The sequence below is a fragment of the Numenius arquata genome, chromosome 3, assembly GCF_964106895.1.
Source record: "Numenius arquata chromosome 3, bNumArq3.hap1.1, whole genome shotgun sequence".
Taxonomy (NCBI): domain Eukaryota; kingdom Metazoa; phylum Chordata; class Aves; order Charadriiformes; family Scolopacidae; genus Numenius; species Numenius arquata.
In genome coordinates this window covers 29,438,226-29,458,786 of record NC_133578.1, presented here as the reverse complement: position 1 = coordinate 29,458,786, position 20,561 = coordinate 29,438,226, and the positions used below count along the sequence as shown (strand labels likewise).

The following is a 20,561-nucleotide window of genomic DNA, read 5'->3' as shown; positions in this document are numbered from 1 at the left end:
ACGAACCGCGAAGTAGTTCCTCACGGGGTTGGCAGCTCCAGTGCAGGGCGCGCAGTGGGCGGGACATCAGAGGTGTGGGGGAGGATCGGGGTAATAAATGTGAGGTTAACGATAAACCCCAGGAAGTTTTTCTGCATTACGAGGGTATTGTTACATTCCTTGTACTGTCCGCCCCCGCCCCCCTCAGCGTAGGCCCCAGCGGAAGTTGCCGGAGTTGGACGAAGACAGAAGCGGAAGAAGGCGGAAATTGCCGAGGCTGGTGCGTCTGACGGTGGCCGAGAGGGTGCCGAGAGAGCGGCGGAAACTGCCGAGTTCCGCCGACGCTCTGACGGAAATCTCCGAAGCGGCCGGTTCCGAAAGTTGCCGAACGCGTACGTCAGAAAGCGGCGCCGGTCGCGGCGGCCGCCCGCTCCGGAGGTTGCCGAAGGAGGCTGCGGAAAGGGCCGAGGCCGAGGCGCAGGGCAGCCCGAGCGGCGGCGGGGAAGGCTGAGGCGCCTCTGCCGCACGTCCAGGTAGCGGCGGACGCCGCGGCGGGGAGGCCGGCGGGCAGCGGCGTTACGGGCGCCCTCCGTCCCTCGCCGCTCCCGGTGCCCTTGACGGGCGCGGCGGCGGGCCGGGGGCGGCTCGGCGGACAGCGGCGGGAGGCGTCACCAAGGTGACCCCCGCACCGGGCCGTACTGCCGCCCGCCGGGCCCTTCGCCCCGGGGACGGTGACGCCGCGCCCGCTGCTGGGCTGCGCCGGCTTGGCAAGGCCCCGGCACGGTCGGTCCCGGCACGGGAGCGGGGCCCCGGAGGACGGGACGGGGCGGGCCGGCTGCCGGCGGGGAGCCCGGCTGGTTCCCGGGACGGTTGCGGGGGGCCGCTGCGTTCGTTTGCAAGCACAGGCCGGTTGCGGTGGTATGCAGCCCCGTCCCGGTGGCGGCGCGTCCTTCGTCCGTGCTCCTGGCAGCGCTCGCAGAGGTAGCGGCTGGAGCGAGGCTGCCAGCTGCTTGTCACCGTGACTTGCACTGTTTTTAATATAAGGTGACATATGTACATGTGAAGCATAGACAGCTACAAAAAAAGAGCCATATCTTACAGTTTAAGAAAGTAACTTCTTATTCTCTTACAACTCTGTACATATAGGTGCATAAATACTTTTCTGCAACTGGTATAGAGGTTTTCACTCTGCCTGTTTAAAACTCGTCAGCAAACATTTGAACTGATAAAAACTTGGTGCTGTTTTCTCTTTTGGCAAAGCACCATGCTTCGACTGCCGGCTGTCCGCAGGACCTTAGCTGGGGTCGCCCAATCCTCCAAAGTGTGTGGTAAGTGCCTCTAGCGTATGGTTTATGCCTGTATGATAAAATTGATGTATGTGTAACTGACTTATTGATGGGCATGTATGTGTACTTCATTTGCAGCTCTAGAATTCTATGTTGTGCTGTTCATAGAACTGGAATTGTATCAGTACTGTATAACTGTGAGATAAGGAGCGTGGGGTCTGATGGTTTGCATCTAGCAGTAACTGAAAGGGTTTTGTTTGCTTTTTCCGTATCTTTTAGGACGTACAACTGCAACAGCAGCCAGCAACCAAATAGAGGTGTTTGTGGATGGTCATCCTGTGTTGGTGAACCCAGGAACTACAGTACTTCAGGTGCGGGGAGCGGCGTGCTGAATTTTTCTCGGACTCCCCATCTCACTTCCTGGCAGCATTTTCTATATAGCAATAAAAACCCCTTTGCATTGTTTCTTGCAATTCTTATGGGTGTTTTCACTGACTGTGATACAATTTCACATGGCAGAAATCATTTGGGAAGTTCAGTGTTTGAAAAAGAAGCATCTGCTGTGATTGCCCAAAAGAAGATGCATGTGGCTTGAATCCCAACTGCAAAAATTTATTCAATGCAATAACAGACTTTGATGAATTCTGATTGGAATTCTTGCTCTGAACTCTTGCTTTCAGAACCTGCTAATTTTGTATCTTATTGAAGTGGTGTGTCAGGTAAATGAGGGATAGTCTCCTTATTACTTCTTATAATTCAGAATGCTTATCCTTCGCTGCTTTTAGTCATCTTGGTGTGGGAAGACATGGAACCTGGATTTCCCAGCCTGTACTCAGCATTGTTGCTTTTCAGGCCAAAATTTCAATTTGATCTTTTTCTAGTATAACATCTTTTTAAGAAGCCTTTAAATGGGGACGTGGTATAGTGAGTTAAAACATTAAAGTACATAGTGTTTATTTCAAAATATGTCCCTTGCTCTTTGGATACAAGTTACTAATTTATTTAGGCATTAGAATGCCCCTAGCAGGAGTCTAATGTAATATTTTCTTAAGTGCTATTTTTTATTAGCTTTTTAGTTTTGCTTACATGTAATTATTTTTTGTAGAATTTATCAGAAAAATTAGGTCTTGTTAGTTCTTTTTTATTGAATTCGGTGGTGTTCTTTCTAGCAGGCATAGCTAGTGCTATAGCATAGATCCCCTCTATCAGCCATAGGGATTTTATACAGGAAAGGCTGTTTTCATCTCTTCTCTGGAAATCTGTCTTATCTGTCCTCCTGTCTCTTCTTCAGACATGTCGTGGAAGAATGTTTCTGAGTTGGGGTTCTGCTGAAGTTGAAGACTGGCTATGCCCCAGTATCTTTATAGAGAGTATCTGTGTTGTTGAATTACCAGAAGTCATTATGCCCATTGTTGTTTCCTTTATATTTTTCAAATTTTCCTCTTTGATGCACTTTTCTTTAAATAGTGCATGCTTTCTTTAAAGTTATTTTTATTGCTAGTGTCCTATTAGACAGAATTATTTCTATTTTTGGAGGAAAGAATGAAAGAGAGATCAGTTCTCATTTCTTGAATCAGTTACAAATTTTGGAAAAAATATATTTGTAATTGATAGCCTGACATGTTTCTGCTTGATGACTGTTTTTTATTTATGGTCACTTCTTAAGATGAAAGGTTGAATGCACTATATTGCTGAGCACTAACAGTGTTATTCTTTGAAAAACTGAATAATGTTTCATGAGGGGGAACTGAAAGGTCTAACTAAAACTTAATTTTCCTTTGTTTCTTCTATTCTTTATAGGCCTGTGAAAAGGCTGGAATTCAGATACCTCGGTTTTGTTACCATGATCGTCTCTCTGTTGCTGGAAACTGTAGGATGTGTCTTGTGGAAATAGAGAAAGCTCCCAAGGTATTGTACATGTTTCATAGGAATTACAATTTTCTGCTGTGCTTAGGGCCTAGTTTAAATCTTGTAAATAATTGCACTATCATTAGCACACAGATTGTTGTAATTCAGCTGCTCCAAGCAGGTTTTTCCCTTCTTCCCTCTGGACTGCAATGGTTGCCTATGAATCAAAGTCAGTTCTTGGCTGTTACGGATTGTCTTGCTCCTGGACGTGAACATTTGGGATCTGTCCATTTTCAGTCAGATATATTTTTATTTTATGTAATTCAGGCTTCAACCACACGTTTTCAGCTGCTATTACACAAATAGTAAACTTCAGATACTGTATGAATTCAGCAGTAGGATTAGTGTCTGCAGGTTTGTTCTAGCTAAGTAGAGATTGCGGTTACTTATTAGTTTATATTTTAATGCATTAGTTACCATTGATGTCTGCTGTAAAATAGTAATTTACTTCAGGGTCAGGCAATCACAGGCACAAATCCAGGCTGGGCAGAGAATGGACTGAGAGCAGCCCTGAGGAGAAGGACTTGGGGGTGTTGGCGTATGAGAAGCTCAACATGAGCCAGCAACGTGCACTCACAGCCCAGAAAGCCAGCAGCATCCTGGGCTGCATCAAAAGAAGTGTGGCCAGCAGGTCGAGGGAGGTGATTCTACCCCTCTACTCCACTCTTGTGAGACCCTAGCTGGAGTACTGTGTCCAGCTCTGCAGTCCCCAACATAACGAAATGCACCTGTTGGAACAGGTCTAGAGGAGGGCCACAAAGATGATCAGAGGGCTGGAGCACCTCTCCTATGAAGACAGGCTGAGAGAGTTGGGGTTGTTCAGCCTGGAGAAGAGAAGGCTCCAGGGAGACCTTATAGCAGCCTTCCAGTACCTAAAGGGGGCCTACAGTAAAGGTGGAGAAGGGACTCTTTTATCAGGGAGTGTAGTGATAGGATGAGGGGTAATGGTTTTAAACTGAAAGAGGGTAGATTTAGATTAGATATTAGGAAGAAATTCTTGATTGTGAGGGTGGTGAGACACTGGAACAGGTTGCCCAGAGAAGTTGTGGATGCCCCATCCCTGGAGGTGTTCGAGACCAGGCTGGATGGGGCTTTGAGCAACCTGGTCTAGTGGGAGGTGTCCCTGCCCATGGCAGGGGGGTTGGAACTCCATGATCTTTAAGGTCCCTTCCAACACTTAAATATTCTATGATTCTATGGCGGTTTATCTTGTGATGTAATTGAAAAGTAGGAGGGATTAGAGTTCTGAGCAGGAGTTTTTGTTAATCTTGCAGTAATCTTGTGAAGAATCTTATTCCAGGACTCTTTGTACAAGCTTTGTCCAAATAAATGTCTAGTAAACAATGTATACTCTGAACTTCAGTTCTAGAGATTTTCCATATCTCTGCTGAATCTCTTTGATTTTCTTTATATCTGTTGCAACTGGCTTTGTTCTTGCTATTAACTACCTGAATTGGAACTGGGAAGTGTAAAATTTTCAACTTCAAACAGAAATAAATCACAACTAAATAACCTTATTATATATCAGTTTATTAATAAATATGGCTTATACTGACTTTATTGGTTGGATTTTCTTCTTTTTTTGCCTTGCAGATATCTTTTTGTTTCTACAACATGTTAAATTAATAACAGATGTGTATGTAAGAATTTTGGGGGAGGAGGAGGTTGGGGTTTGTGCCCATGTTGAGAAGAAATACGTTGTGTTCATGCTTGCTTTTTATGCTTTTTACGATGTTTGCAGCCAGTTGCTGCATGTGCCATGCCAGTTATGAAGGGCTGGAACATACTGACAAACTCTGAGAAATCCAGGAAAGCAAGGTACCTTTCTTTTAGCCTCTTACAGCTGATTAGTTTTACTAATGATGTAAAGTTGATACTAACATTAATTCCTGAACCCAACAGAGAGGGTGTAATGGAGTTCCTGCTGGCAAATCACCCTTTGGACTGTCCAATTTGTGATCAGGGTGGAGAATGTGATCTACAGGTACAGCATCCAATTAAATTGTGTAGACTTATGCATTAATACTCTTGTCTTAGGTGACATTGTGGTTTCCAGCAGCCTGGATACGTCTGTTTTCTGTTGTGTGTTCTAGGATCAATCGATGATGTTTGGCAGTGACAGGAGTAGATTTAGAGAGGGAAAACGTGCTGTGGAGGACAAGAACATTGGCCCATTAGTCAAAACAATCATGACTCGGTGTATACAGTGCACTCGATGTATCAGGTAATGTCCTTTATTTTTCACTGGAGAGAGTACTGAGCAGGCATATATATATCAGTTTGTTAATTGTTAAAGAAACACCGTGAGAGACAGTCAATTCTTCTTACTTCTTTTCTGACTGTACTTAAGAATTTTATTTCTGCTAGGGACTGATAGCTGGTTTCCTAGAGCTACCAGACAGCCGTCGTGCAGGAAATAGAGAGAGTTGGCCAAAACATGAAAGTCAAATCAGAATTCTACAGGGCAGAACTGGTCCCATAGTGTTAGTGCCAGAATGCATTTAGAAACATTAAGTGAATTCCTCAGCCACAGTTGCAAGGTTTATTCTTGACAGCTTCTTGTAGCTATAGCTATATTTATGCTGTTCAGTGGTCCTGAGATTTAGTACCAGCGCACTTGAGCCAGATGGACAAGAACACAATATACCCACCTAGTTCTAGAAAGACCTTGTTAGTTAGGACTAATCTTGGACTCAGATTGTGAAATTCAATGACCACTGAACTGCTCTGTTTTTTGACTTAACTCCATCTAGTTCTTGTAGCCCCATCTGAAATTCTGCAGATGTATAGTCCTGCATGTGATGGCACTGACTAATGCATCTAAACAATTGTTTTCTTCTTTCAGGTGTATTAACTAAGGCTAATGTTTTATCTTAAGAAAATGAGATAAGGGTTAAAAAATGTGCTATGTTGCTGTTATATGTTCCAGATCTATTTTTCATTCTCTTTGCATCTACCAGGTTTGCTAGTGAGGTTGCAGGGGTAGATGATTTGGGAACAACCGGAAGAGGAAACGATATGCAAGTTGGTACTTACGTTGAAAAAATGTTCATGTCTGAGTTATCAGGAAATATTATTGACATCTGTCCAGTTGGTGCTCTTACCTCCAAGCCGTATGCCTTCACTGCACGCCCGTGGGAGACAAGGTGTGTATCTTAACTTCATACTGAAGATGCAGCTTTCTCCATTTCTGTCACACACTTTATCTTACAATACGTCCATCTATGATACCAAGGGTTTTCTCTAATTTTTTATTTTCTGCGTTTTTGTTGTAGACTTTTCCATAGACTGAATCTAACACAAATTCTGTTATTTACTCACAGCTCATTCAAGAGAAGGAACAATGTTTTAGTCTGTGGACTATTCTTCCTTTATTTTTCTCTAAAATAAGGAATTTTCTCTTGTGCTGACTGCTCAGTAAAAAACACATATGAAGGAAAATTCAAATTCATTAGCTGAGTAATTGTTGAGGATATTATTTAAAATATCTTGGGAAACTAAACTCTTGTATGTATATCTAAAGGTAAACCTACAGCACTTTCTTTTTGTTGTTGTTGTTTTGTTTGTTATGCAGTCTGTTGCTTCTTGTATATAGAAAACTGCAAATGGTTTATTCGTTCTTCTAAACAGGAAGGTAGAGTCAATTGATGTTCTTGATGCAGTTGGAAGCAACATTGTAGTGAGCACGAGAACTGGAGAAGTGATGAGAATTTTGCCAAGGTTGCATGAAGATATAAACGAGGAATGGATATCTGACAAAACAAGGTGTGTGGGAGGTGTTTGTACCCACGTGTGCGTTTTTGCACGCATTAAAGGCACGCTTTGCAGAACCAGAAATGTGGACAATAGCACTGACTTCTGGATTCTGCTGTTAATATTGTAAAGCTATAGTGAAGAATAATTGGTAAAACGTGTTTTTAATACTATAATTGAAGGTACTGAGTTTTCTAATATTTTCATTTTTGTAGCTTTTTTTTGCAGTAACTTTTTTTTTTGTAGCTTTTTTTACTTGTTTTTGAGAAGAAAAAACTTTCAGGGAAAATATGTCTTGTGTTTCTCTCATTGCAAGCTGTTAGAAAACTCAACCTTAAAAAATACTTAATATACACAATTATCTTTGCTCTTTAATAATATTAGTGGTATTCACTTAGGTTTGCTTATGATGGTCTGAAGCGTCAGAGACTTACTCAGCCAATGATCAAAAATGAGAAAGGACTATTTGTTTATGCCTCATGGGAGGATGTACTAACTCGTGTTGCTGGTGTGGTAAGAGCAATTTTCAATATATGTAGCGTAAAATTAATTTCTAAAGTTGGACATGTTCCAGTGATTAATATGAAAACAGTAATATAGCAAAGGGCTTTTTATGGTTAGAGGGGAGCATTTGACTTTTAGTCCATTGTATTTCCACTTAAATTTCTTCTTTTGAATATTATTTTCTGTTTCATGGATTAGACCATCTGAAGAACTGTCTTATCATGATTTCATTTGGGGCATTGGGAGAGAAATTACTTTTATTTAAATAGGACACTAAACTGTTCCTTCAGAAATTTAGGAGGAAGCAACTTTCCTGAATTATTCTGGTCTATCTGAAGTCTTACTTAAATTTATTTAAACTGTGCTATCACCACTTTTGCTGTCAAAGCCATTAATTCTGTATTACTTAGATCTGAATTGTGCTTGCCTCAGTGCTTCCTCTGTGTGGTGATTGATTCTGCTGCTCCGGTGAAGTGCTGCATGACTGCTCTGGATTTTGATTAAAAATTTTACGTGGGATGAAGTAGAATTGAGTAACTGTAATTCAGCTTTCCTCAAGGATGTTTTTGTCCATGGTACAGTAGCAGGGTTTGTTACAAAACCTCTTGCATCTCAGATAATACCTTTGAGTTGAGTTCACTACCTGTCCTTGTGTTATGGAAGTTTGTATTCGGTCTGCACTGCAGGCTCATTAAAATATGAGCATTCACTAGTCTTCCTCTTCTCACCACACCAAATGAGAATTAGTCACATCTGAGCGGTAACTCAGGTGGGAGAGACTTGCACAGAATACAGAGAGCCACTCTTTGCTTATCACGAGTTCTGAAGGAGCTGGAGTTGTTGCCTTGCGGAAATCAGACACCACTGATGAGTTTGTGCTACTCCACAATGCACATCCTAATGTAACAAACGTTTACCTGGGCCAAATGGCATTTTATTTCAATGGTTTCTTTGCTTATGTTTATACTTTCTCCAGCTACAAGCTGTCAACGGTAAGGAAGTAGCAGCAATTGTAGGAGGACTGGTGGATGCAGAAGCACTAATAGCTCTGAAAGACTTACTGAATAGAGTAAATTGTGATACGCTCTGCACTGAAGAGGTCTTCCCTACTGCTGGAGCTGGGTAAGAGTTCAGGCAATTTTTTTCTGTCATTAGTGTGTTAATAAACTTTCCAGCCTGCAAATCTCTCATGGTAAGGTTCTGAAATGATCAGGGATAGCAATTGCTGATGCACTAGCAGGTTTTGTCTGAATTTACAACGTTCGTTTATGGAGAATATTTATGGATTGTCAGTTGATACATAGTGTCTACTACAGCACAGTGTACAGTACATTGAGGCTGCTGCAGTTTAACAGTAGGCTACTGAAAGCCAGTTACGCTCTGCTGTAAGTTGGATAATTTAGTCTATTTCTATGTGTTGTGAAAACTATAGTACAGTTATGATCTTGTAAATTGTGTAGCAGCAGATGAAGTTTGTGAAGGCTTGCAATAACTGTAAACGCAAACAATATCCACATTGTAATTCCTGTAATATTTTGGTGTCTCTGATACTCATGAAAGAGAGAAGTTCTTACTTTTTCTTTGGGTTAGTAATTCAGATTGACAAATCTCTTCTTTCCTTTTCTTCTTCTGAGATGAAAAAATATTTCGAGCATGTAGAATCTTTACCATATCTTCATTCCTTCCCTTTACTGAATTCTCATCCCTTTTCTTTCTTACATCTTCTTGTTACAGCACAGATTTACGCTCCAACTACCTGCTTAATACCAAGATTGCTGGAGTGGAGGAGGCAGATGTCCTGCTTCTGATTGGCACCAATCCACGCTTTGAGGCACCGCTTTTTAATGCTAGAATTCGAAAGAGGTTTGTATTCCTTGGTGGTAAACAAGCGTGCAAATCCATCTGGATTTGATATAATGCTCAGGTGGAGCCGCATGCAGTAAGTTGACAACGTTCATCCAGACACACTCACTGGATTTAGTTCACTTTTTAGTAAAGGGAATGGTGATACATGTGTAGAAAAAGGGGGTCTCTTCTCCCTGTGGTGTATAGATATGTTTTGTTCTTTGTCACTTTGACATTTTACGTAAGTTCATATACTCAGACATTTATTCCTTTGTTACATTACACAGACACCTCAGATTTTCTGTCTTACAGAAGTTTGTTAAAGCATATTCCTTAAAGAATTATTTTTAGCATCAGTTTGCTGCTTTTTATGTTGTTGTAACAAATCAGACTTGCTCATTTTAGAAGCAGTCATTCAAGTTTAACATTTTTCTTTGGCAAGTGTGGCTTTCCCAAACTTTTCAACATAGCTAATTCAATTTTAACAAGATATGTTAGCAGGAGACAAATGAGATTTATAAAAGCCCTGTCCTTCCTAATGCTGGGATCTTCCAAAATACATCATTTTAAACAATAGTGGCCTTAAAAATTGGAGAGGAAAAAATGCAATGAAATTTATGAATGATTCATAATTTTTTATGTCTGCTATGAGAAGCTGCAAAAAAAGGAAAAATTTCCAACCAGCTAAATTTTTCTCTGTTTATGTAAGAAATAAGTAGATTTCTAAAACTATGAGCACTGTCAAATTCAGAATTCTTTCCTCCTAAAAATGACTTTAACTCCAATTCTGAAGTAACTAAGAGTTAAGTCAAGCTAAATAAACTTAATAGTAGCTATAGGTATGGGGGTTTTTTTTGTTTTGTTTGTTTTTGCCTAACTGGAAAATATGGTTTAAAGTTGTGGTACCTCATTTTGTTCAAACTTTTTTTTCCACTGCACTGGCAAAAGTGGGAGGGGAGAAGGGAATTGAGTTAATGAACTTCTCGTGTAAGGTGTGTTGCTGCACTGGTTCTGGAATGTATTGTAGAGACATAGTCCTAAAAAAACCTTTAAGCTTGCTTACCAGCCAGAATAATGCTAAACTGCATGTTACCAAAACAGTGAATGCTGATTAAATTCCTTAGAAAGAATTTGCATCCTATTTTGAGATATTGCTAAAATTATAATTAATGGCTTTGGTTGAGTAAACCTCTGTATTTCTGTGATTTCTATAAAAAGTTTGCTATGTTTTCAGCTGGCTTCACAATGACTTGAAAGTGGCCCTTGTTGGCTCTCCTGTGAATTTGACCTACACGTATGATCATCTAGGAGAGTCCCCACAGACACTCCAGGACATTGCTTCTGGAAAACATGCATTCTGCAAGGTACATACAACTTCAGAGTGTGACTGTTAAATTTCAGATATATTGAATAATAATCTGAATTCCCCACAGAGACAGATTTGAAGGGAAGTACCATGTTGTATATGGAGTTATTTGCTTTTAATCAAATGCAGAGATGAGGTAATGATTAGTGTGCACCATGTATGTGTGAACTGCTTAATACATTCAGGTGTGTAAAACTTTGCAGTGCAGGAAACTCCTGGAATATTTCTTGATATAGAACAGGCTGTTCCAGCTGCTGCTGTTTTGATGTGTCTGGTTATCGAGCGTGTAGTTCTGTATTGACAGGGTAGCGTACTGCTTATAGCAATTTCTCTTGGCTTTGTCTCTACATGAAACAGTGACTATTTCAGAACTGTAGATTTACATGGAAGACTTATGTAAAAATTATGGGATTTATTACATTATCTGTACCAAGAATTGTCTTCAGAGCCTTGGAATGAATTTCTTGATTATTTATTTGCACAGGTCCTCGACCAGGCCAAAAAGCCAATGGTGGTGGTAGGTAGTGCTGCACTGCAGCGCAGTGACGGAGCGGCTATCCATGCTGCTGTATCCACCATTGCACAAAACGCCAGGACTAAGAGCGGTGTTGGTTCTGATTGGAAAGTCATGAACATCCTCCACAGGTTTGCTTTAAATTTCCTTTTAATAAATGGGCTTTTCTTGGGACAGTCCTTCCCCTCTCTCTTTCTAAAACTCCATCTGTTTAATTGACAACCTCTGTAAAGCAAAAAATTACTTCAGGAAATGTACTGGTGCTCGGATTCAGAGACTCAAAGAAGTCACAGAATCACAGAATTGTCAGAGTTGGAAGGGACCTCTAGAGATCATCTAGTCCAACTCCCCTGCTGAAGCAGGATTGCCTAGAGCACATTACTCAGGACTGCATCCAGGCGGGTCTTGAAAATCTCCAGAGAAGGGGACTCCACAACCTCCCTGGGCAGCCTGTTCCAGTGCTCTGTCACCCTCACCGTAAAGAAGTTTTTCCTCGTATTTGAATGGAACTTCCTATAGCAAGAGCAGGGCTTGGCCCTCTGTAGGGAACTTAAATATAAAATCCTGGTGTTGAAACTGAAACATTTAATACCAAAACACTTATGAGTTAAAGAACACTCATGATACCTTTCTTACATGTGGTTTGTCAGTCTTTCATATTATTGACTTTCACGCTTTTGGTGCACCATCCTCTCTACCTTAAGTGTAAAAAGCAACTTAACCTATTGGAATCTATATGTCTGACTATGTCAGACAAGCATGAGTGACATTGAAAGATCTGTACTCTACAGAGAGAATCTTTTTATTTTAAATATAATTGTAAGTCTGGCACCTGATTATGCAAAACTGTTTCTTTGGAAAAGAAAAAAGCTGCCAGAAAATGAGAAAGATTATTTAATTCTTCTAAAAGTATTTTTATGTGTGAATAAATGAATAGTGATGAAGTAGTGGTCTTAAGTCTTAGATGCTTCAGAGTAGCTGATGGTCCAGTAGCTGGTCTTTCATCTTTCACGAGTGCTCTAAATTAAAGGGCTGTTGAGTTCAATTCATAGCTGAAATGTGAATCTTGATGTTCCAGATAAGTGAGCTGCCTGCCACCAGGCCCTGGCCTAGAATGTCTGGCTTTATTTTGCTATCTCATATTAAATAGGTGAGATTCCCCGTGAAAACTTCAAATGGCATCAGTTCATCCAAATGCAAAACCAATCTGATATTCTGTCAAATACTCTGTCAAAAATTTCATCTGCCTTTATGCTTCATTTTTGTCCTGTTACTGTTAAGAGGCCTCTTATGTCCCTTTGAAATATTTAGTAAAAAAAAAAAGGTCTGTTCTGATGGGAGTGGGAGAATTCTGAAATAACTTAAAGTCATAATGTGTTTGTTCCTACAGGGTTGCAAGCCAGGTAGCTGCATTGGATCTGGGTTTCAAACCAGGAGTGGAGGCAATTAGGAAAAATCCTCCCAAAGTATTGTATCTCTTGGGAGCAGATTCGGGTTGTATAACACGTCAGGATTTGCCAAAGGACTGTTTTATCATCTACCAAGGTAATTAGTAGATGTGAATTAACCAGTGTTACTATCTAATAGCTGGACAGAAAGCCTGAACAGTGGCATATTCTTACAAACGTATCTGACCCTTGATAATTTCTAGCCTTTATTCAAGAAATGGAACTTCCAACACATAACTGAGATACTGGTTACCTATTTCTTAGGTAAAATTGAGAAACTGTTGATGAGTAATATGGGAATATAAACCAGTTAGGTCTTCTGGAGCATAGCTTCAAACCTGGTAGGAAAAATGCCATTGGTTCCCAGCTGTTCCATTATACCAAAAGATGGTCTTATATTCATTCAGTAAGCATCTTTGTTCCAGGAGCCCCCTCAAAGCTGACTGACTATAGAGAATGAACTACCATTTACTACTGCTTATAGTCCGTTTGTTCTCCCCGAAGTATTAGGCAAGTAAGATCTCAGAGCAGTCAGCCTAATAGGCTTTATAGTACTGCTTAAGCAATCCTTAGAAACTCTCTTTTTTTTTTTTTTTTTTCTGGGAATACAGAAATTCTGTATTGTGTTAGTAAAGCTTTTCTTTTTATTTTGACTTATGTTTTATATGGTTGTCTACTTCCTCTTTCCATGTATTTAGGACATCATGGGGATGTTGGAGCTCCCATGGCTGATGTTATTCTCCCAGGAGCAGCATATACAGAGAAGGCAGCCACATACGTGAATACTGAGGGTAGGGCCCAGCAGACAAGAGTAGCAGTAACACCTCCTGGGATGGCAAGGGAAGACTGGAAAATTATTAGAGCTGTCTCTGAGGTACTGTTGCTGCTATAAATTGCTTCTAATAAAAGTACACCGAGAGGTTAAGTTCCTTTTATGTTGAAAAGTGTTTCCAAAAAAGAGGTACATTTTCAGGGAAATACATGACTGTAGTCTTAAGAAGTAATGTTTTGTATTGAATCGTTTGTCAGTTCTGTTAGTTAAATCATATTGTTTCCCTTTTGAGGGTGGCACTAATATTATAGCTGCTGTATGCTATTGGAATGCATAATGGGTGAAACTTTGTCTGCAAGTTAGGCAGGTCTTCATGAAGCGCTTCAGAGGAAACTGATAGGAGGATGCAGTTTTGTGCTTTTTAGAAAGAAAACAATATGAACTTGGAGGACAGGATCTGATATCATTAGATAAGATGAAATATGTGCTTGCTCGTCCCTGGGAACAAGATGCATTGATAATTGTATCAGCTTTTAATTTCATTTGGTGGTAAGCTAGGGAAAGTACAAGTGGTATCTGTATGGAAGGAGAAAAGTAGAGAAAAGTATTTCTTGTCTTTTTTTTGTTCTGTATAGCAAACAGGACAGCCTAGTTTTTTTAACATGGGGAAGCCTTAACTGTAGGCATCAGAAGTCCAACAGAGTACTTCGACTTCGCTTCAGTTTGTACATTTTAACTGCCTGTGTTTTGGGGAGTGTAGATTTTTCCTGGTTTTACTTTAGGTATGTTAATGGATTGGTAATCTAAACCACTATGTATTAAATTGCTAGACTTGATGGCATTTTTTTCTGTGAATCTCTTAGTTGGCTGGTATGACCTTGCCTTATGAGAACCTTGATCAAATACGGAAGCGTTTAGAAGAAGTATCCCCGAATCTGGTTCGGTATGATGATGTGGAAGAGGCTAACTACTTCACCCAGGCAAATGAATTGTCCAAGGTAACCAAAACTAAAGCATCTGGGCATGACTTAGTGCTGTTACAAAGCATGATGCTTTTTAAAGAAATAGTCCTTCTTCATGTGTAGTGCTACAAGCATTCTTTGACTTGCACTGAACGTAGAATTCACTGAACAAATGCTTTGGTAATGAGTTCCTATCATAAAGCTGATTTTATTTTTTTCCTTTCCTGCCACAGTTAGTGAAGCAACAGCTTCTTGCTGATCCTCTTGTTCCACCTCAGCTCACAATAAAGGACTTTTATATGACAGGTATGTATAGTATGGCCTTTCCATTCTGAAATCAGCAATACATTTTACTTAGCTTTACAGTGAGATTCTTATGAGGCATTTAAAGCTTTCCACTAAGATACGTAGGATTTAAGTTTTTTCAAGAAACAAAATTTTCCAGTAAAATGATTTGGAATTTGCATAAAGCACAGACTATTGGACTACATTTTCAACTAAGCATTTTTCTTAATCCTCTTTCTATGCAGTCTTGCAGTAAATCTCCTTTATATTGTATCTGTGTATAATCTTGAAAACGAGCAGTTGTAACACACCAACGTGTTTGGATTTTTTTTCAGATTCAATCAGTAGAGCATCCCAGACAATGGCCAAGTGTGTGAAAGCTGTTGTTGAAGGTGCTCATGCAGTAGAAGAGCCATCCATCTGCTAGAGACTAATCAGACTGCTACCACCTCCATCCAAGTATTTGTCGCAGTTAACTGCTGTGACTGATACTCTTTTTTCAAAATCTATTTGCTAGGTCCTTGTATTTTTGTTTTCTTCATTCACATTTTCATCAGTTCAGATAGTCCCATATTACTGTAGGACTGTTGTGTCTGAGAGAACGTGCAGCACTCAACTTACTGTACCCAGAGGCAGAGTACATGATGATTGTATACAAATAAATTATAATACCAAACAGTCCATTGCCTGCGTAACTCATATGGCTCACGCTTCTTGCATGAAAAGAACTCAGTAAGACACTGAGACCTATTAAGTCTTGATTTGCTAGAACAAGTCTACGTGGCAAAAATACTAGTTGTAACCTTCTTCCAGAGTATCTATGTATCTTAATATTACTGGTGAGAGTGTGAACATGCTATTTTTGTAATGCGCTTTCAGAGCAAGTTCTCCCTCTTTTGAGTCAAACGTACCTGGTTTATGTCAGTGTTCAGACCTGCCACTGCTCTGGGTATTTGTATGTTTCTCCATTTTGTTTCAGTTGAGAAAGTACTCACGGGGGAAATAAAAGTAATTTTGATGTCGTGGAAAAGAAAAGCAGTTTTCACCCAGCTTCCTCATATTGAACTGCTTAAAATATTGAGCAAAAAGATACAAGGCCTTTAGCTGCACCAGTTCAAATACAGAAAAGATCTCAGAATAGGTTCTCTGTGTGCTGATCTCAGTATAGCAAAGTAGGGGAAGGGATTGTGTGTGCTGGTTTTTGGTTGTTTTTTTTTTTTTTTAAGCTTTAGATTTACTTCAGAATAGCGACTCCTCTATTATGTTGGTTAATGTAAGTTTGGAAAAAGGATAGCTTCCTCTTCAACAGGCTACGAGGGTAATAAGATTTAGAGTAATCCTTCCAGGAACCACACAAATGGGAACAGTATCATAAAGCCAGCACTTCCAACTTTATTATAAAAAGTGGAAAAGCTACAATTTTCAGTGTAAAATAATACTTTTACTATAGAAGTCCTTATAAATTCTTTTATAATTTTTCATTTTTTCTTCCATGCTTGAAATTTTTCAGTAACAAGCAAGTAATTTTTTAAAAATTGTTTTCCTTCTGCCCAGGAAGAAAACTCTTCCTGGTTATCCTGGTATAGCCCAGAGTCCTGACACTTATGACTAAGTCTTAAATGTTGGATGTTGTTTGACTCAGCCTGCCATCTTCCAGTTCCCAACAGGGTCAGTTCTCTTGGTGGTACAAAATAAAGATAACTATTCACTTTATTCAAAGATACTAATATGAATGTTAAGGAGACATCTAGAAATGCTGTAGTCTGTTTTTAATGTGGCGGTTCACAGGACCCCATCATGTGTATGTCCATACAGCATAAAACCTTCATGTTGTCCTTGTGGAACATTACTTCTTGAGGAGAAGGAGGAGGGGTTTATGGCAGGGACATAGCAAAGGAAGAATGTGTGTGAGAACATACACCAAAAGCAAGGCAGTTGGCTCTTTTCACAGATGGTAGGTTTAACAGGAAAGGGTGTAGATGAATCCTATGTTCAGTAAAACATTTGGTTCTCAGGTTCCTAGGATGAAAACCTTGGTTTTTTCCTGAAAATCCATGTTGTACAAACACAGAGGAATAATTTCAGCTGTGCAAAAAGTCAGTTATCACTTCTTCACTTAAAAATTTGTAAAGGTTCAAAAGTTTTAGAGAATTTTTTTTTTTTTTTTGCCTTAAATGTTATAGCATTATTTAGCTCAGGGAGCTCTGGCACACATTACTCTGGTTTTTTGAAAGCGCTGCATCCTTCAGTTAGTGTGTTTAGGAAATCCTTATTTTTATTCGAAAAGTGTTCAGCCCTTATCTTGAAAGACAGAAAAGGTAAGAAGTACACATGGTGGTGTCTGTCCTGCTGCTACCCTCTTTCTCCCCTAACTAGTCACCAAGTATAGAACTTCTCAGCCAAACTTGATAATAGCAACAAGGCTGTCCTCAGATTTGACTGTTGGAATTAGATAGTAAAGATAAATGTAAATGAGTATTCTTATCAACTGAGTTTAAAATCTAGCCCCTCCCTTATCTCTTCTGTTTGCTCTGGTAGCCAGACAGTTTAGTGCACACGTGGACTTTGGCCCAGGTAGTGATAAAAGGATAGTGGGGGTCTGTCTGCAAAGGAAGGGAGGTGATGTAGGCTGGGCAAAGTACTGGAACAAAAATTACAGAAATAGGGCTATTCGTGCAATTTGATTCTGTTTATTTTAAAAGTTTACAGTTAGTGCTACTACTCGCTGGCCGCGAAGCTGCAACATTAGATTAAAGCAGAGCATTATGAGAAGGCGGCAGTGAAGAGCTGGGATGACAGGAGATGAACATGCTCAAAGTGCTTTTCTTGACTGTTAAAGTAAGGGCTTCTTTTCTTGGTGATACATTGCCTGAAGGGTCAGTTCTGCTGATGCAGCTGATGTCCAAATGCAGTGTCGGTGGGTGCATTTATCCAGACTCTGCTGGGGCGTGGGCACAGGGTTTACTGTATTTTATTTTAAAGCTAAGAACAGAATGGAAGGAGACATACTCCCCCAAATGCAGCCCTAGTACCACCTGGTGGCCAACTGCCAGAACTTCTCATTGGTTGCATCACCAGTTATGGCCCAGTAACCTTCATCTAACTTCTTCCTGTACACTCCTGCCTGCAGACAGCACGAAAAAGAACAGGTATGTGTCTGGGAGATGGATGGGTTTAGTCATTAAGTATCTACTTCTCTCAACACAGCACTGTGTAAACATGGCTTTTGTGTGCAAGCAATTAACCTTAAACATGGCTCAGATTAAACCTTGCCTTCATGTAGTCTTGTTTTCAGCAGAATATAGTGGGGAGCAGACAAGGAAAAGGGTGTGTTAATTCAAGGCAAAACCCCCGTGTGAGCTGACACAGGCAGGATGCAGGAACAACCACAAAACCACGGATGAAAGGCAAAGAACAAATTTAATCTTCTCGCAGACTGGGGGATCTCCAAAGCAGCAGCCGGGCAGAGGCATGCAGGCGGGGGACACAGGCACCGCAGAGTGAGAGTCCTCATCAGCGAGAGAGTGAGAGCTCACACTTGCTGTTCTTGCCTGTATTTCACAGGTTCAAACAGGCATAGTTTTTCTACTGTGCTTTGATCTTTTTCAACAGCAGGGCAGGAATCTTGGGCACGTTCGATAAGGTGCCCCTGAATCCATCACAGGCCTATGTTATCTAAGTGCAGATGTTCTGCTTGTTGAACATGTAAAACTAAACACGATTAGCACGATATATTTTTTTACAGCACCCCACATGCAAGTCACTTGAGTGTGTTTACAATCCTCCTTGTCAATCTTCAGTTACTTTCCCACAACCCTACTGAGCACTTACATTTTCAAGCAAGGTTAGGCCAGGTTAACACCATCAGTCAGATAAAAAAGAAACAAACTTTGTCTCTGTCAAAATACTGCAGGCAGATTTAAGAATCTAAGTCTAAAGCTGTGATTTTAAAACAAACAAAAAAGTTTTTAAAACCCCTGTTCAATAGCCACCTTTCCTGAAGCACCAGCATCCCACGGGTACATCCCTACAATTCCAGCTTTAAATTCCAAGCAATTTAGTGAGCTTGTTCAATAAAAAGAAACCAGACAATGTGGTCGCAAATGGAAGTCAAGTCAAACTGAGGTATGTTCTCAGCAAGACTCTGATACAGCCAACAAAACTAGGCCATTCGTAAAAACAATTGTGACTTTTTTTTTTAACTGTATTTTGAAGCGTAGCTCAAGGCAGAAAAGGAAATGTCTGTAGCATTTCCCCAGGAAGTAAAAGACTCTGCATCAACACCTCTTCTGAGGCTGACAGCAGATAGATTCTTGAAAGACAGTATCTGCTTGGTTGGGGAATGTGCTGTATATTACTGCTGAACGTGACAGAGCTGGAGCTCAGATTCATAGAGCTAAAGAAAAAGCAGAATGGCAGCCTGGCATTGGCCTTAATCCAAAGAGAAAAGGTAATAAAACCTCATCTCCATCCCTGTCCCCACACGACTGCTCCTCATAAAATACTCCCAACAATGCCTAAGCCAAACGTTCTCTCCCCGTACGAGACAGTTTCTTAATAATGATTTGTTGTGTTGACCTTCGAATATGCAATTAGATGAAATCACCTTCAGTAATGAAGGGCTGAAAGACTTACTCTTTCAAGGCACTGACAGGACATGAACAGAGAAAGTGCTAATAAGCAAACTGATAGAGGACTTAATTGTGACTACAATCATGGAAAAAAAAAATTAACAGTAAGTAAGCAGAGAATTATGGAGAGCACCTAAAAGTTAAGGACTTTACTGATAACTGAAGTAAGCTTTTTATCAGGAGTGCAAGAACTCAAACTCTGTGTGACTCCATCATAAGCAAAGCTGCTGTGCTAAACAACGTTAATATATATTTTCCTCCAGCTACGTGCAACCACCCACCCATTCATAGTACCTAATGCTGAGGCTCGGAGGCTCTTTGTGTAGTAAGACATAATAGCTGGTAGAGACATCTCCTCACTCTGATGCTACTACTGAATTTTGAATATACTTAACTAATATTTCAAAGAAATAATTTTGTCTTCTTATCCCCTCCTGTAAACCAGTGTCTATGTTTGAAATGGATCAGAGATGAGAACCACGTGTCAAAAAGAAACATAGTAAGAGCAAAAAGCTTCAGGTATAACAACTTTCAAAATCCACTGGGATCTCATGACCCTAGACACTAATTAAGACTTATGCTTTGATGTTAGCTCAACTCCAACTATTTTTGAAAAATCCGGTCCTGCATGCTTTTCATTTCTGAATCATCCACACCTTTGTTTGAAGCATCTTGTACTCACTACTCTCAGAATACTAAGAGATCCCTGATTCAGTCCAGAGTGGGAATTCTCATCTTTCCAATTTGCAGCAATGACCAAGACCCACTCTAACCTGAATGTAAATGAATAACTGAACTAATAGCAGAAAGAAGGACTGGTGATAAAGTATGTAGCTTCTTAACCACTACAATTACAGTTAATGAAATATCAACAGACAGAAGCAGAGAGTAAAAATACAACACTATGAATTAACAGCGGGCTTCCTAGTAAAATACGACTGTATTTTATATATTTATATATTTATATACAACTGCAGCAGATCCAGAGAGGTGATTCTGCCACTTTGCTCTGCTCTGGTGAGACCTCACCTGGAGTACTGTGTGCAGGTCTGGAGCCCTCAATATAGAAAGGACATGGACCTGATGGAGCGGGTCCAGAGGAGGGCCACCAAAATGATCAGAGGGCTGGAGCACCTCTCCTATGAGGACAGACTGAGGGAGCCGGGGTTGTTCAGCTTGGAGAAAAGGAGGCTCCGGGGAGACCTCATAGCGGCCTTCCAGTACCTGAGGGGGGCCTACAGGAAGGCTGGGGAAGGTCTGTTTACAAAGGCCTGCAGTGACAGGACGAGGGGCAATGGTTTTAAGTTG

At 40.5% G+C, this 20,561-nt stretch overlaps 1 protein-coding gene across 2 annotated transcripts; it reads left to right on the top strand.

Moving 5' to 3' along the window:
* Nucleotides 1–325: 325 nt before the first annotated feature.
* On the top strand, nucleotides 326–16,334 carry NDUFS1 (NADH:ubiquinone oxidoreductase core subunit S1). 2 transcript variants are annotated; one of them, XM_074145517.1, is made up of 19 exons: nucleotides 326–512; nucleotides 1,240–1,307; nucleotides 1,545–1,636; nucleotides 3,066–3,173; nucleotides 4,915–4,991; nucleotides 5,076–5,157; nucleotides 5,267–5,397; nucleotides 6,134–6,319; nucleotides 6,804–6,938; nucleotides 7,325–7,439; nucleotides 8,407–8,552; nucleotides 9,165–9,293; nucleotides 10,510–10,639; nucleotides 11,126–11,286; nucleotides 12,546–12,700; nucleotides 13,302–13,477; nucleotides 14,239–14,373; nucleotides 14,571–14,643; nucleotides 14,958–16,334. In XM_074145517.1, exons 2-19 carry the CDS (start codon nucleotides 1,244–1,246, stop codon nucleotides 15,047–15,049), a joined length of 2,187 nt encoding a protein of 728 aa, XP_074001618.1. In that variant the 5' UTR covers nucleotides 326–512; nucleotides 1,240–1,243; the 3' UTR covers nucleotides 15,050–16,334. The 2 variants fall into 2 exon arrangements, with proteins under 2 accessions (XP_074001618.1, XP_074001619.1); XM_074145518.1 differs by having other exon boundaries at nucleotides 374–512; nucleotides 1,126–1,307; nucleotides 14,958–15,648.
* Nucleotides 16,335–20,561: the final 4,227 nt, after the last annotated feature.